General features: G+C 44.8%; 1 protein-coding gene across 6 annotated transcripts in view; it reads left to right on the top strand.

Annotated features, from left to right (window-relative positions):
* The window catches only part of PITPNB (phosphatidylinositol transfer protein beta), a 61,716-nt gene that overhangs the window by 7,342 nt on the left and 38,095 nt on the right, over positions 1 to 16,279 (top strand). For 3 of the 6 annotated variants that reach the window (XM_070065778.2, XM_051826657.3, XM_051826658.3), the window contains exons 3-7: positions 289 to 434; positions 8,833 to 8,924; positions 9,473 to 9,480; positions 9,965 to 10,039; positions 11,736 to 11,819. In XM_070065778.2, the coding sequence (XP_069921879.1) occupies positions 289 to 434; positions 8,833 to 8,924; positions 9,473 to 9,480; positions 9,965 to 10,039; positions 11,736 to 11,819 (405 nt within the window). Of the gene's footprint in view, positions 1 to 288; positions 435 to 8,832; positions 8,925 to 9,472; positions 9,481 to 9,642; positions 10,040 to 11,735; positions 11,820 to 16,279 lie in introns of those variants that run through there. The other 3 variants (XM_089323310.1, XM_089323311.1, XM_089323309.1) reach the window with 1 other exon arrangement.

The raw sequence follows: 16,279 nt of genomic DNA, 5'->3' as shown, positions 1-16,279 counted from the left end.
TTATAGTGTTTGTGAGTTGTACCAACTGTCAAGACATGTTTTGATAAGTAAATAGTATATATTCAAGCATGGAATATTTGTAACTAGAGGTTTTTCAAAGAACAGAAATCCTGTAAAATAGTTTCTTAAAGTCTTATGATTATCTAGTGTTTGTCTTCCTAAATATATTACTCTAATTTAAGTCATATGTTCATATAGAAAATATATGCTGAATAGTATAGATACAATTTTCTGTATCTTGTATATTACTGCTGACTTGCTGAAATTCTGTGCCTTTTGATATTTCAGTATCAGGTTGGACAGCTTTACTCTGTTGCAGAAGCTAGTAAGAATGAGACTGGTGGTGGAGAAGGAATTGAAGTCTTAAAGAATGAACCCTATGAGAAAGATGGAGAAAAGGGACAATACACACATAAAATTTACCACCTGAAGAGGTAAGTGGGGCATGCACATTTGATGCGTAGTCATTATATGGAACAGTTACGAAGTAGCTCCCTAGATTACTTAGGAAGTGTGTAACTACCTTGCTAGTAGATAATGCTAAAAGGCATTTTTTATTTCAGTATGGTAATGTGTTGCATCTTAATTTTTTGAGAGACTCCTGATGTTAATTATTTAAAATTTTTAAAGGTAGTATGTTTGCTTATGGCAAAAATTCACACAGAGAAGACTGTCAGATAAAAACTTGGTCTCCACTCCTTGCCATCAAATATCTGCAACCACAGAGAGCAACACTGGAATTGCAGATAATTTTCTGTATATATTCAAAGAAATTGTAAAAAAAGTCAAAGATATATTACATGTGCCTTTTTAGTTTTTTTAAAAAAATATTTATTTTTATTTATTTGAAAGAGTTACAGAGGGAGGTAGAGCCAGAGAGAGAGGTTTTCCACCCACTGGTTCACTTCATAAGTGACTGTAACGGCCAGAGCTGAGCTGATCCTAAGCCAGGAGCCTCCTCCGGGTCTCCCATGTAGGTACAGGGGCCTAAGGACTTGGGCCAGCTTCTACTGCTTCCCCAGCCCATGGCAGAGAGCTGGATCGGAAGTGAAGCAGCTGGGACTCGAACCGGCACCCATATGGGATGCTAACACTGCAGGTCAGGCTTTAACTCGCTGCATCACAGCGCTGGCCCCAGTTTTCTGGGTGGACTCGAGCTTTATATGTGGTTCTGCGGTGTGTCACGTAACCATGTATCACAAACGTCCTTAGTGTAGTTTAATACCTGTGTGATTCCTTTAAAGCTGACTGAGGTTTCTTGGTGTGTCACTGTGTAGTTTACGTAAGCATTGCCTAAATGATAAGACTTTTTACGGATTTTGCTGTGTCTGCCTGTCACAGATGTTTATGTATATGTAGATAAATGGCCATCCACCCAGGTTACCCCTTTTGTGGGTAAGAGTCACGAAATGGTTGCTTGGAGGACTTTGCACTGCTGCCGGATTGTCCTGCCAGACTTGACAGTATTCAGTTTTCCTGATTTCTCTTACTAATTTTGGCCATTTTCATAGGGAGAAAATAGTCTCCTTTACGTTTGTATTTGTTAAGGCAGTTGAATGTCTTTTCATGTTAATTGACCATTTGAATTCCTTCTTTGACTTGCTGCTCTGATTCTTTGTTCATTTCTTTTTTTTTTTTTTTTTTTTGTCTTTGGTTTGTCAGATATCTTTTGTACATTCTCCTGACTTTGACAAAGACAATCTCTTATTTTTGGCATAGATCCTTTAAAATGGAAAATGTCAGTATTTATATAAGGACAAAGACCATTAATGACTTTCTTTCTTTAAAAAAAAGTAAAAGGAATAAAGTTTATCTATTTGAAAAGTTGAGTGACAGAAGAGAAAGATCTTCTATCCACTGATTCACTCCCCAAATGCCTGCAAAAGGTGAGGCTAGGCCAGGCTGAAAACAGGAGCCAGGAACCCAGACATGTCTCTTGTGGGTTGCAGGAACAAGGACCCGGGCCACCTTCTGCCTCCCCAGCCCATTAGTAGAAAACTGGATGGGAAGCAGAGGCCGGAGTTGGTCCCTGGCACTCTGAGACAGGATGTGGGGGTGCCAGGGTGGCTTGGTCCCTGTGCCACAAAGCCCACTCTAAACATTATTGCCCTTTAAGGTTCCATTTGATCAGTAATCTTCCCAAAGTCACGGTAAGAGGGAATCTTGTTCTTAGCCTTTATTCTCTAATATTGAGGTGAGTCATACTGCTATAGAGCTCACATTTACTCAGTTAAACTTTGCTGGTTGCTTTAAAGTAGCATAAGAATGGAAGACAGGTCATCACTGTACAGAACTTTAGATCTGATTATTAGTCTATCTTAGAATACAACATTTCTTTGCTTCTGTTTGCCTTGAAAATTAAGACAGTAACTGATTAGCCAGTTGCCTATAGACTGTTACTCATGGTTTCTTCTCATTTGTTGGCACCTTAAGAATAATCACCCTGCATGTCTAAGGATTCCACATTTGAGGATTCAACTATGTGTTCAGATCAGACTGTTTGGGGAAAATATTTGTATCTGTTATGTACACGAACAAACTTTGTTCCTGTCGGTATGCCCTGAACAGTACAGTGCAGCGACTGTGTTGATAGTGTTTATGTTGTCTTACGTATTTTAAGTTTCGAGAGATGATTTAAAGCCTACAGGAAGGTGTGTGTAGTTTATATGCAGACACTATCCTGTGTTATGTGAGGGACTTTAGCTTTGTGAGCTTTGGTATCTTCTGGGGCACTGGAACCGATTCTTCTCAGACAGGAGTGGTAGATGACTGAATATCCAAAAAAATGTGTCAGTAGAAAGAAAATTTTGTCATTCTTGAAGGTATAGTCTACATAATGTTGATAATACTGTTATTTATACTCTGCTTGCTTTCTTTAGGATTTATTTATTTGAAAGGCAGAGTTAAAGAGGGAGAGACAGAGAGAGAAATCTTCTATCCACTGGTTCACTTCCCAAATGGCCTCAATTAGCCAGGGCTGTTCCAGGCTGAAGCCGTCTAGAGTTTCTTAGGGTCTCCCATGTGGGTACGGAGACTCAAGGACTTGGGCCATCTTCAACTGCTTTCCCAGGCACATTAGCAGGGAGCTGGATAGGATGTGGGGCAGCCGGGACTTGAACCAGCACCCGTATGGGATGCAGGCATTGCAGGTGGCCTCTTAACCTGGCAGGGCAGCTCCTGGTGGAAGGGGAAAGAACACATTCAGCAGGGCCTTCGCTGTGCTGCACCCAGGACAGGGTTGGCGGTACAGCCCCTTATTCAGAGGTTCCATCACTTACACTGACGTGGGGCCTAAGTCAGGTGTTTCAGAAAGTAATATTGAAGGACCGGCTCTGTGGCACAGCGGTTAAAGCCCTGGTCTGCAGCTCGCATCCATTATGGGCGCCGGTTTGCATCCCAGCTGCTCCATTTCTGACCCAGCTTTCTGCAATGGCCTGGGAAAGCAGTAGAAGATGGCCCAAGTCCTTGGGCCTCTGCACCCGCTTGGGAGACTAGGAAGAAGTTCCTGGCTTCAGATTGGCGCAGCTCCAGCCATTGCAGCCATGTGGGGGGTGAATCGGTGGATGGAAGACCTTTCTCTGTTTGCCTCTGCCTCTCTGTAACTCTGCCTTTCAAGTAAATAAGTAAATCTTTGAAAAAAAATATTTAACTTTTTTTTTCATAAAAATTAAGATATGGAATAATAAAAACTATTTTTTAAAGACTTATTTATTTATTTGAAAGAGTTACACAGAGAGAGAAGGAGGAGGGGAGAAAGAGAGAGAGAGAGGTCTTCTATCCGCTGCTTCACTCCCCAATTGGCTGCAACGGCTGGAGCTGCGCTGATCTGAAGCCAGGAGCCAGGAGCTTCTTCCGGTCTTCCACGTGGGTGCAGGGGCCCAAACACTTGGGCCATCTTCCACTGCTTTCCCAGGCCACATCAGAGAGCTGGATCAGAAGTAGAGCAGCCAGGTCTCGGACCGGTGCCCATATGGGATGCGGGCGCTTCAGGCCAGGGTGTTAACCCACTGTGCCACAGCACCGGTGAATAAAAACATTTTAACACTCACATCCTACCACCAAGGAACATTCTACATGTTCTGGTAAAGTTTTTCTTGATTAGCTTTTTTTTGTATTTAAATTTTTATTAGTTTCCATAGTGGCATTAGTTCACATCGCGGAAGACAAACTCGTGGACCCTATGGAGTGTTAGAGTTCCCTTCTTAAGAAACTTACCTATGTGGTGCTATGTGTTTCCTTTTCCAGCCCTGCTCTGTTAAGCTATGTATGCTGTCACCATATGACATTACTCAAATTGCAGGCTTGGCTCTGACCATCAACACCTTATTTTACATTTGAGATGGTTGGAATTCCGGGGTTAGCGTAACCCAGTGTGACCAGTCTGTGAATTCTTTGGCTGGTGTGCTTCCAGTTGGAACTCTAAGATGTATATACTTGGTCTCAGGCAGAAGACTGAGAAACAGTCCAGAAGTTAGTGACTCATTGCCAGGACCTTCAAGTGTCTGATTTCCTTGACTGTCACGGAGAAGACTTAGCAGTGCGCTTCTGTCTGTGTTTCCGAGTTGACAGTGAGTGACACCCATGATGCTGTGTGCAGAGGACCCCGTCTCTCGTCCTCCTGGGTGCTGCTCCTTGGGTTCCAGTCAGCGCTGGAGCTGGGTGCTTATCTGCTCTGCAGCAACCTCGTGCAGTGATGAAGACAGGTCCAGGCAAGGGTCAAGGGACTGCCCCCTGCCCTCGTCACCACTTTGTTCTGCTGGGCCCTGTGGGAGAGGTGGAATATTTCCCATTTCTGGATTGTGCTCCACAGAAGGTCACGGAGAAACTTCTTCCCAAATAAGGTTTTCACCATATTTCATTTTCTCATAATTCTTTAAAATCTCCTTTCAAAATAAAGTTAACAGTGCACTCAGGATTATCACATGTCCCCAGTTGTTGTAAGTCCATCCAGAATGAGAATCTGTGTCTATAAGCGAGCCACCTTCTCCTCTTAGGCAGACCCTGAACCTTGGTGCAGTCCCTCCTGCACCTTTCTTCCCTGGGTGTGAGCCTCGTGACCAGGGTGCTTCTTGGCTACACTAAATCCAATCGATTGTTCTCTCCTAAACTCATCAGTGCTGCTCCCTTCTCACTTTGACACCTTTTGAATTTCCAGATGCGTACGTGTTTGTCCTGTGCCACATTGGCCACAAAAAGCTGAGTGTTTACTTAATCTACACTGAATTAGTAGTGGACGGTAGCTTGGCAGGAGGGCATTTACTGGACAAAGAATTACCCCATGTTGCAGAGAAGGACATGGAGCTCTCCTGAGATCTTTCCATATGACATCCTTAGCAGTTCTTTGTATTTGCTCGCCTTCCCTTCTTGGGGAAGGTCAGCTGTCTTCTTCCTCATCTGCGTAAACACTATACCTTCATCTCCGGTCAGCCCTGGGTGATGGAGAAGTTGTAAAGCTTGGCTGACCCCGAAATGGCCTTGTTTCCCAGAAGTTGAAACAGCACAGGTTTTAGTGAAATGTCATCCTTTTCGGGCTGGTGTTGTGGTACAGCAGGTTAACCTGCAGCCTACAACACCGATATCCCATATGGTGCCAGTTCAAGTCCCAGCTGCTTCACTTCTGATCCAGCTCTCTGCTCAATGCTCCTGAGAAAGCAGTGGAACATGGTTCAAGTCCTTGGGTCCCTGCTCCCACGTGGGAGACCCAGATAGAGTTCCAGGCACCTGCTTCAGTGTGATCCAGCCCTGGCTTCTGTGGCCTGTTGGGGAGTGAACCAGAGGATGGAAAATCTTTGTCTCTTCCTTTCTCTAACTCTACCTTTCAAATAAATAATAAATCTTTTTTAAAGGTTTTTAAAAGACCTACCATTCTTTTAAAATCTTATGTGGTTTAAGGTACGAGTTCATTTTTGGAACTGAAAGGGTCTTTTGCCAAGAACTTCAGTTAGGTTTATGTCACCTGAAGATGCAAAAAGATTGTTTATACACACACACATACATTTATATGTATATGCTCATTCTCAGGGTGTCTTACACAAGTAATTAGCAAATATTAGCTGATTGTAGTTCTAATTCTTCAGTCAAGAATTAAACACCATAGAAAGAGCATGTCATTTTTTCTCAGTGTGGTTCAGAGTCTTAAAATTTGTGCAGCTCAAAGCTTTCTAAATCAAAAGTGAGCCTCTGACAGAACATCACACTTACTTTCTGAAATGCATTGTGTCCTCTTTATTGTCTATCTCATTTTTCTTGTTCTCTCATTAAGTGAACATGTTCCTTCTCTGTTTCTGTAATTCCCTACTTTTAGAGTCTTAGATCTCCTAGAAGTTAGCCAATTTGTATCTCATTACTTTATTCTTTTCCCACAAATTGGGATTTGTAAATTATTTTTGCAGTTTTCTGCTTCTGGTGTGTCTCCTCTTTTTTCATCTTTCCTCCATCCCCATCACTTACTGTGTTAATAGAAGTTACCATTATCTGTCTACTCAACTTTCCTGTTACCTCCAGACTGATAGCCTACTAGGTTTTTTTTTCCCCTTTGGGTTTTTTAAAAAATTAAGATGAAATTTACATACCATGAAATTCATCCTTTTAAAATATATACTTAGTGATTTTTAGTGTACTCACAGGCAACTATTATCATTATCTAATTAAAAGAAATTAGTGTTTTTGTTTTTTGTTTTTTTTCTATTTTGACTTTTGTTTGAAAGACAGGGAGACAGACAGATCTGGTTTACTCCCTAAAGGCCCACAGCAGCCAGGGCAGTGCCAGGCCAAAGCCAGGACCCTGGAACTCAACCCGGTTTTCCTGGGTGAGTGGCAGGTATCTTAGTAGACTCGGTGTCCCAGGGTCCACAATCTGCAGGAGGCAGAGTCAGGACCGAAACTCAGATACTCAGGTGTGGGTTTTGGGTGTCCCTGGTGGTGTCTTGACCTTCTGCATCAAACACCTGCCTCTGGGCTTTTTTTTTTCCTTAAGATTTATTTATTTGAAAGAGTTACAGAGAGGCAGAGAGAGAGAGAGGTTTTCCATCCTCTGGTTCATTCCTTAAATGGCCACAATGGCCGGAACTGGACCGATCCAAAGCCAGGAGCTTCCCCTGGTCTCCCATGCAGGTGCAGAGGCTCAAGCACTGGGCCATCTGCTGCTGCTTTCCCAGGACATAGCAGAGAGCTGGATCAGAAGTGGAGCTGCCGGGACTCAGACTGGTGCCCCTGTGGGTAAATGAGGAGATGACTGAGGAAGAATTGAAAGGGTGGTCACATCATTATCTCTGATGTTGGTGGACAGCGCAGGTTCTGGTCTAGGAAGAGTGGGCCACTGCTCAGTCTCAACAGCTGAGGTCTTGTTCCCCCGTTTCCTTGGTTGGTTCTTCTCTTGGCTACAGACATACTTGAAAGCTCTCTTAGAAGCAGCAGTGACTGGCTGTGGAAGGTAAGGGACAGGATTCTGACCTGCATTATTTAGCCACTGAAATGAAGAAATAACCTGTGCCTCGCAGTTAGTGGAAGGTGTAAATGAAGAAAGGCCCGTGAAAAACCCAGCTTCTTGTCAGCCTGTGACTGCAGAACAGCGGCCACTGTCTGAGTTCTCACTGCAGTAAGCGGTGAGGTAAAGCACATCACTGACACCTGATTCGGTCTGTGAGCCTGCAGAGTGAATAGTACGAACTCCATTCAACGCATGAAAGTCAAGTAATAGGTCCGAGGTTACAAAGCTTCTAAGTGGTGATGTTGGGATTTGAGTAGGGTGTATGTGAAACACCTTTGAAGGTGGATCCCCCACTGGTTTGTCACTGAGTGATGTTTGTAATGTGTCGGAGTGTCCTTTGCCTGGTTACCTGTGGAGGTTGTTCCTGATTGTTCTCAGAATCTGCACACGCCCTCTAAGTGTTCACGTGTATGTAAACCTTCCAGTCCGTCTCAGACTGCCCTCAGGGTAGCCAGTGAGTCATCGCAGACCTACAAGTTGGTCTATGTGGACTGAACTTTGCTTTCTCATTCTCTAAATGGGTCTTTGACATTGTCATTGTTCATTAGTCTCTTCTGTGAAATGTGTTTAAAACTTGTTAGTGAAAGCCCTTATTCCAGGGCCTTCTGCATTAAGAAACAGAATGATGGAGTTGTAGCCACACTAGAGGACGTCTGTTGTATTACTACGCCAGTTGGGCAGTTTCAGTTAACTCTTAGATTTCACATCAGGGGAGTAGATCAACAGCCCTTAGAAAAAGGAATTGTTTTCTGTTAAGCAGTAAACCTCTCTATAATTAGACATTCTTAATCGTTGTGTTATTTTCTTTTTTCTTTTTTTTTTTTATTTTATTTTTATATTTTTTTTTTGACAGGCAGAGTGGACAGTGAGAGAGAGAGACAGAGAGAAAGGTCTTCCTTTGCCGTTGGTTCACCCTCCAATGACCGCCGCGGCCGGCGCGCTGCGGCCGGCGCACCGCGCTGATCCGATGGCAGGAGCCAGGAGCCAGGTGCTTTTCCTGGTCTCCCATGGGGTGCAGGGCCCAAGCACCTGGGCCATCCTCCCCTGCACTCCCTGGCCACAGCAGAGAGCTGGCCTGGAAGAGGGGCAACCGGGACAGAATCCGGCGCCCCGACCGGGACTAGAACCCAGTGTGCCGGCGCCGCTAGGCGGAGGATTAGCCCAGTGAGCCGCGGCGCCGGCCCCGTTGTATTATTTTCATCTGGGTTTTCTACATGGTTATTTTGGGATGGAAGTCTTGAGTACTAAACATCAAACTTAGATTTCAGTACACTTTGAAAGATACGTGTCCACAAAGAATTGATGGTGCGTTTGAAATACACATCTATGACCTCTCTCCTCAGCAAAGTTCCTGCCTTCGTGAGGATGATTGCTCCCGAGGGTTCCTTGGTGTTTCACGAAAAAGCCTGGAACGCCTACCCCTACTGTAGAACAAGTAAGCCTGGTTCCCCGTGACTACTGCCCTTTTTGCCCTGAGCATAAGGAAGTAGCCCTTCTGTGGGTTCTCAGATAGTCACCACCTGGGTGCTGGGAGAGGGAGGCTGCCGTGGGGTCCTCCAGCCGTGGGAAAGGCAGGGCTTCCTTTCTGGGGAAGAGCCACATCGGGTCCGTGAGGGCCGTGTTGGCTCCAGGACCCTTACGGAAGGACATCCACCCTCAGGAGTGTCTTTGGTGTAGTTTACTCTAATGGCTATGTAATGTGTCCAGCTTCTGAGTCAGCGTCCTGTTGTTAGCCAAATGAACTTCAGAAGTAATGTTTTGCTTTTTAGCGTTATTTGGAAATTCTTCATATTTTATTTGTATTCTGTAATATATTTGGTAGTGTCATGTGTAAAAACTGTACACATAGCTCCTAACTGTTCTCTGTTTTCAGGTAGTTTAGTCTTTGTGACTTTAAATATTGGGACAGATTGTACTGACTCCAATTAATATTTTGAAATTTTTCCTCTTTATTGCCTACCTCTTTGCTGTGCTGTGCTTCAGTTGTAACGGTGAGTAAAACTATTTTTATGTCACATACTCTTCATCTCCAAACTTTGGTTTACATTGTAATTATTTTCTCTAAAACTGCCCCTCCCTGTGTGATTCATCCAGTGTGCTCTTCCACCAGCCCACACCTCACCACATGCTCCCGTGTCAATGGTCACTTGCCAGCCCTGTCTCAGAATCTCCCTATTGATTTTATTTTGCTCTTGCTATTTTCTTTGAATGTCAAATTTGTTCACCAATCTCATAGCTTCTTTATTAGTCCTGTGTGCTGCATGAAAGGTAAGATTGTTTAAATTATTCAAGAGCGTGCAGTATTTGATTTGCCTGACAAGTCTGGGAAAAATCGGTGGCTAATGATCCTCTGTCACTTGAGTCTAATCAGCTCATGGGTCAGAGCACGTGTGTTTATGCTGGTGAGGCTTGTGTAGACAGTAGCCGCAGAGAACTAGTGAAAGATCACTCATTTTTCCTGTTGTGTTTCTGCAGAATGAATATATGAAAGATGATTTCTTCATTAAAATTGAAACCTGGCACAAACCAGACTTGGGAACATTAGAAAATGTAAGTTTCAATGGCAATTCCAGTGCAGGAGCCCCTGGATACAGGGTTTACTGTATGTGGTCCACTTGGTCTTCAGTAGAGTGAGGGCCTGTGTTAGACTAGCATCTGGACACCCTGGCTTTCGGGTGGAACTGAGGCAAGTGAGCAGCTAGACCTTTGAGGAGACCTTGGTGGGGTTGCTGTGTTTTCTGGAATACAGGGAATATGGACAAACATTAGTTCACAGATAATCCCCAGTCCAATTCTAGCCACTTGTTTTCGGTTGCTTTCATCTCTGTATTTGCTAGAGCTATTCTGTATAGCAGGATGATTGCTTTAATTTTCACCTGCGTCTGCTTTGGTGGGATGTGGGTTGGTGTCACAGAAGTGACCTGAAGGCAGGAGAAAGTCCTTTGCATAACTTGCAGAAGCTTTGACAGGCTCCTCACTTAGGTAGTTGTAAGTTGTTGTGTTTTATCCTGAGTAGCATCAGTTCGGACTGCATTATTTTGGCCAGGGTTGGGGGTCACCTAGTTTTTTAGATACCCTGGGCCCAGTAGTTCTCAAAGTGTGGTCCCTGGACCAGCAGCAGCAGCAGTGACACCTGGCCACTTCCTGGGAGGTCGGAGTCCCTGCACCACCCAGAGCTGCTGGGTCAGGGTGCCTGGGGTTGGGGCCCAGCAGTCTGTTTTCTAGTGCATGCCCCGATTTGCTGAGTGCTCTTCCAACCTTATGATATTGCTATTAGAGGAGAATTAAATTAATAATTCTGGTCAATTCCATTAACTTTCCTTGACTGTATTGTCATGTTATTGATGCCAATGAACAGAATTTTGGAATATTAATTTGTAACATTTGACTTTCGAGTTTTCTTTCAAGTGATCATTTGACATTTCCTATTGTTTTTTATAGTAGAATTTTTAGGGTCTAAATGAGATGATTTGATATGCTTTAATCTATGTATGATTTAATCTGCCATTTTCAGCTTTCAGATGGGCGGATCTTGGCAATTTTTAAACAAGTCGTAGATGGAGTTTCAGAAATCAGTGATTGCACAACATGAAGTCCAGAGGAGTTGACATCACACTAACACCGAATAGTTTTGGGATAATTAGATTCAAGAGAGGTTTTAATACCATAGAGTGCAGTTCCTTCAATCTGGTTGTGTTGCTTTAGGTTTGTGTAGAGCTTCTGAGTTACAAGAACTTTTTCGGGTATCATTTGGGTTAAACACAGATCAACACCACGATGCTGTATGTAAATCATCTCCTAAGAACTACCAGAAAATAATACTGATATTGACAGATTTCTGTTCATTTGGCGTTGTCTACATGTGGTCATATACCTTATTATTTGGAGTTACAAGGGACAATAAAAGATTTCTAGATCTGTTCAGATTCCAGACAGCTAACTTAATTGAAGCAGTAATTCAGATTTTTAAGTTCTCCATAATGTGCACTGAGAGACTCGAAGATTATACGAGATGTCATCAGAAAGATCATAGGAGGAAATGCGTATTACATAAAGCTCTGCGTGGAGTTTGAAATTCCTGCTCCAAAGTAACCTTACCTTTCAATTCCACTATTCCATGAGGTTTTTGAGTGCCGTGTAGTAGTTTTCAGTCCCACTATTCCATGAGGCTTTTGAAGTGCAGTGTAGTAGTTTTACCCAGCATAGGTAATCTGTAGTTTGTTTTGTTTCACCTTGTCTTTTATAGGTACATGGTTTAGATCCAAACACGTGGAAAACAGTTGAAATTGTCCACATAGATATTGCAGATCGAAGTCAAGTTGAACCAGCAGTAAGTATTAAGTCAGTGCCGTCTGAGCCTGCTCCCTTTTACTTAAACAGTTTCTATTGCATGGCCTACGTTTCTACACTGAAGTGAGTTTGGAACATGTCTGGGTCTATAGCAGAAACACCAGAGAGTATGTGATTTGCTTTTTGTGCAAGTTTTGCCTTGGTATAAGTACTACTTACCCTTAAGAAATCCCAGTGTACCTGAGATATGTAGGTATGTACTTCCATTGGGGAAAAATAAATCAACTGCATTGTAAAAATTTTCCCTTGACCTTCTTTAAATAATGTGAGTTGTACTTTTCACTATTATTAAGAAAGTAAAAATTAAACTATACCAGCGTTCAGCTAGAGCTGAAGTTGTCATTTGCGAGAAATGGCTAATGTAGAAATCTGGGGTTTTTTTTAATTAATTTATTTGAAAGCCAGTTACAGAGAAAGAGGGAGAGACAAAAAAATATTCCATCTCTGGTTCTCTCCCCATATGATCACAATGGTAGGGCTGGGCCAGGCCAAAGGCAGGAGCTTCTTCAAGGTCTCTCACGTGGGCAGCAGAGGTCTAAGCTCTTGGGCCATCTTCTGCTGCTTTTCCCAGGGGCATTAGCAGGGAGCCGGATTGGAAGTAGAGCAGCTGGGACTCAAACTGGTGCCCATATGGGATGCACCATTGTAGGCAGAGGCTTTACCCACTGCACCACAATGCGGACCCCTAATGTAGAATATCTTAATTTGATAAATTTTTTTTGATTCTTAATAGATGTAAATACTTGTACTCCAGGGTTCTGACAATAATTTTTTTTCTACAAGTGAAGATACTCCCCCTGACAATTAATGAAGACCCACATCCTCTTCTGCTGTGGTGCGGAGATCTGAATTCGATTCCTGTTGTGCAGTGTGCTGAGTGCTGCCTTGACTTTGCAGAGTTCACTTGAGGACTTTCCACCTTAGGATGTCCAGAGCCCCTTCCTGCTGATTCAGAGAGCTAAGGCTTTGGGGTGAGGATGGCACCCTTATTTTGTAATGGTCAAGCACAGTTTGTGCAGTCAGCATCCTCTTCTATTTTCTATTTCTAGTGTTTAATCTGTGAACTTGAGCAGTGCTGTAAGCTGAACAGAAATAAACACAAAATGCTTTTGCTGTTGAAATTGAAAAGTAAACCTTCTAAAACAGAGGTCAGAAATTGCTGGGCTGGAACCTCCAGCAGTGACCCTCTGCCAGCCTGGGTCCTGCTCTCGAGGGCCCCCTTCCTGCTGACAGGTCAAGCATTGAGTTAAAGTCGGGACTTGTGAAAAGTGGTAGATTTCATTATGCAGTTATTCGAATTATTTCAATTTTAGAGGCATTTCCACCTTTGGAATTATATGGGGAGTTTGTAATCCTTGAAAGTGAACATGTTTTGTTTTCAGATGCCATCTCTGCTTGGCTGTCTGATTACCTTTAGTGTCTTTCCCAACTGTGATTTGCCATGCAGCTTGTGTGTCCTTTATCCAAAATGCTTGGGAGCAGAAGTCGGAAGTATTTCACTTTGGATTTTTTAGGTTTTGGAATATCTGTGTAAACTTGACTGGCTGAGCGTCCCTGATCTGAGATCTGCAGTGGCCTGGGGTTCAAAATGTTCCAGATTCTGGAGCATTGCCACTTTGGGATTTGGGGTTTGGGGTACTCAACTTGTATGTGAGTCTGTGTATGGCTGGGTCAAGGATAGTTTGCTAGCAGAAGATGGCCCAAGTCGTTGGGCCCCTGCACCCATGTGGGAGACCCAGAAGAAGTTCCTGGCTTTGGATCAGCGCAGCTCTGGCTGTTGCGGCCAGTTGGGGAGTGAACCAATGGATGGAAGAACTCTTTCTGTGTCTTTCTCTCTCTCTCTCTCTCTCTCTCTCTCTCTCATACTTTCAAATAAATAAATAAGTCTTTAAAAAAAAATGATAGCCTGCAAGCACGGAGCCACTGGCCACAAGACAATCTGGAGCAGTGCTGTGGCACACCGGAATCGGGTGCCCTGGGCAAGGGTTTAGAGAATGTTTTTGGTGTTTACGAACACTGAGTTGGCCGGACAAAATGGTTCCACTGGTCCCTTCTGGTCATAGGTTTTCATTCCATGCTGTTTACCACCAAGAGTACAAGGGACGATTGATTTTGCTGGGGACAGAAAAGCAGTTCTTTGTTCATGTCCTCAGGTGAAGATGGGCAGGCGGTCAGTGTTCGTGGCCCGAGTGTGGGTGGAAGGAGCCGTGTAAGGCAGGTCCCGTGAGAGCCCTGGAGGCCCTGCTTCTCATTCCATCCTGCACCAGCATGGCCTTCAGAGACTGGAGGAAGCACTGCTGGTCTTCAGAAGACAGCTCTGCAGGGACCGGGCTGGGTGGGGGTTCTCTGTGAGCCAAAAGGCATGAGGTGCAGTGGGCCCAGATGAGTGGACAGTCTGCATTGGGGATCCACGGAGTTGTGACTGTACACAAACTGGCTTCAGATTCCGAGGCTCCACTGTGTGCACGTGGTTTTGTTCTTCATGGTTCCTATTTTGCGAATTACATCTTGGATATTTGTAGAGTATGAATTTATTTTAAAGTTTGTTGAGTTCACAATAGCTTTGTTTTATTGTGATAAAAGACACATAAAATTTGCCACGTTAAAATGTACGGTTCAGTGGCATGTAATGCTTTGCTGGTGTTGTACACCCATCACCACCATCTAGCTCTAAAACATTACTGTCAGCCACAGAGGACACCCTGTCCCCATAACAGTCACCCTCACTGCTCTTTTCCCCCCGACTTTCGACAGCCATTAGTTTGTATTCTGTCTCCTTGAGTTTGCCTGTTCCCAGATGCTTCATGGAAATGGAATCGTGCAACATTTGGCCTGCTGTGTCTGCCTTCTTTCTTGTATTAGCATCATATTTTCATAGTCTGTCCACTTTGTAGCATGGGTCAGCACTGCATTCCTTTTTATGGCCGCGTAATGTTCCACGGCATGGGCAATACCACATTCTGTTTCTGGGTCGTGGCTGCTGTCAGCAGTGCTTCTGAACGTTGGTGTCACAGTAGCCTTTTGCCTGTGTGCTTTCTCTGATGGGAAGAAAAGTACCGTGTCCAGCAAGCACATTTTTGTGTAATACAAAGAGGAGGAAGGGAACTTTGAGGTGCCAGAGGTGCTCTTGCCACAACTGGTAGGAGCAGAGCACTCATCTGTCTGGGGTCTGTGTGGCCTGGGTGCTTGGGGAGGCCGTGTGGCCAGGCCCCCAGTCCCTTGGAGGCGCTAATTGTGAGGTATACGGGTGCAGGGCTCTGAGTCGGCCCTTCCTTCAGCACGTGTTCATCTGTCCACTCCCTGGCACGGACACCTGGACCTACCTGCATTCCCTTTAGGTTCCACTCTGCTGTGCCCTTGTGGTTCCTGCTTGCTTTAGAATGAGTGTCCATCACAAACAGCTGGAAAGCCCGCAGTGATCACTACTTACCAGATGTAGGTTGAGCATGTGTGTTCACTTGATACTGCTCTTCTAGGTTGAAAATTGAAAATCGTAGTTCCTAGTGTTGGGTAAAGGAAGAAAGCTGTAAGAGTGAGCGTGCAGCTGTAAAAGGCACTGTTACCCTGGAAGCCAGCAGATCCAGGGTGGCTGCAGGTGCAGCACTGTGGCTGTTAGCCCAGGTTGGTGTAGTGCCCGCGAGGGACTTCCCTTCTGAGTGGGACAGGCCTGGCGCAGGAAACAGTTAACAGGTGACCAAGGCTCCTGGGTGATCCAGAGTGTGCAGGACTTCAGAGAAGAGAACAGACCTATGGGTGCAAATCCAGAAAAGCAGACCGGGGGCCAAGGCACCTACTGGGTGGCCGTCAGATGGCACCCACCTGGCTCACTCTCCCCGACACATACAGGTGTTCTTTTCCCTTGGGTCCTTCAGTAGAAATCATGCCTCCGAGGGAAGTCTCGGTCCTGCTCACCCGCCCCTGTGGCCCCAGCCCCTCGTTAGTGCCCGAGAGGGAGCAGGGTCCTGGTGAGTGCGTGGTGAGGGAAGGAGTGCGTTGTAGGCGAGCTGAGTGGCTGTGAAGGCACAGTGTAGCGTTACATGAGGTGGTGGTGTGTTCAGAGATGAAAGGGATCTGGCCACCCAGGCTGTCCTCTTTCTGACCGTGCTGACTGCAATCCTGAGTTTGTTGGCATCTGTAAGTCCGGGTGGGGTGAGTAGAATCTAGGGCTGAGGAGCTCCCAACTGCTCTTCTGTCAGCACAGTTTGTGTCCTGTTCATTGAGTTGCCGTGAACGCACGGTCTGTGACCACAGGAAGCTTGGTTTCAGGCCGGCATCCCTGTTCTACAAGAAACTGGAGCCCAGGTAAACCGGTTTTTCTCAAGGTCACTTAGCTAATGCCAGAAGTCAGAATTGTGACTCTCAGTGCAGTGTTGTGTCCACTGACTCGTGATTCCTCCCAGCGAAGGCCTTTGTCAGCCACGCTCTGAGCTGTGGCTTGAG

The sequence above is a fragment of the Oryctolagus cuniculus genome, chromosome 21, assembly GCF_051225735.1.
Source record: "Oryctolagus cuniculus isolate XC-2025 breed Fujian yellow rabbit chromosome 21, ASM5122573v1, whole genome shotgun sequence".
In the NCBI taxonomy this organism is placed as follows: Eukaryota; Metazoa; Chordata; class Mammalia; order Lagomorpha; family Leporidae; genus Oryctolagus; species Oryctolagus cuniculus.
This window is presented reverse-complemented; position numbering and strand designations above follow the sequence as displayed.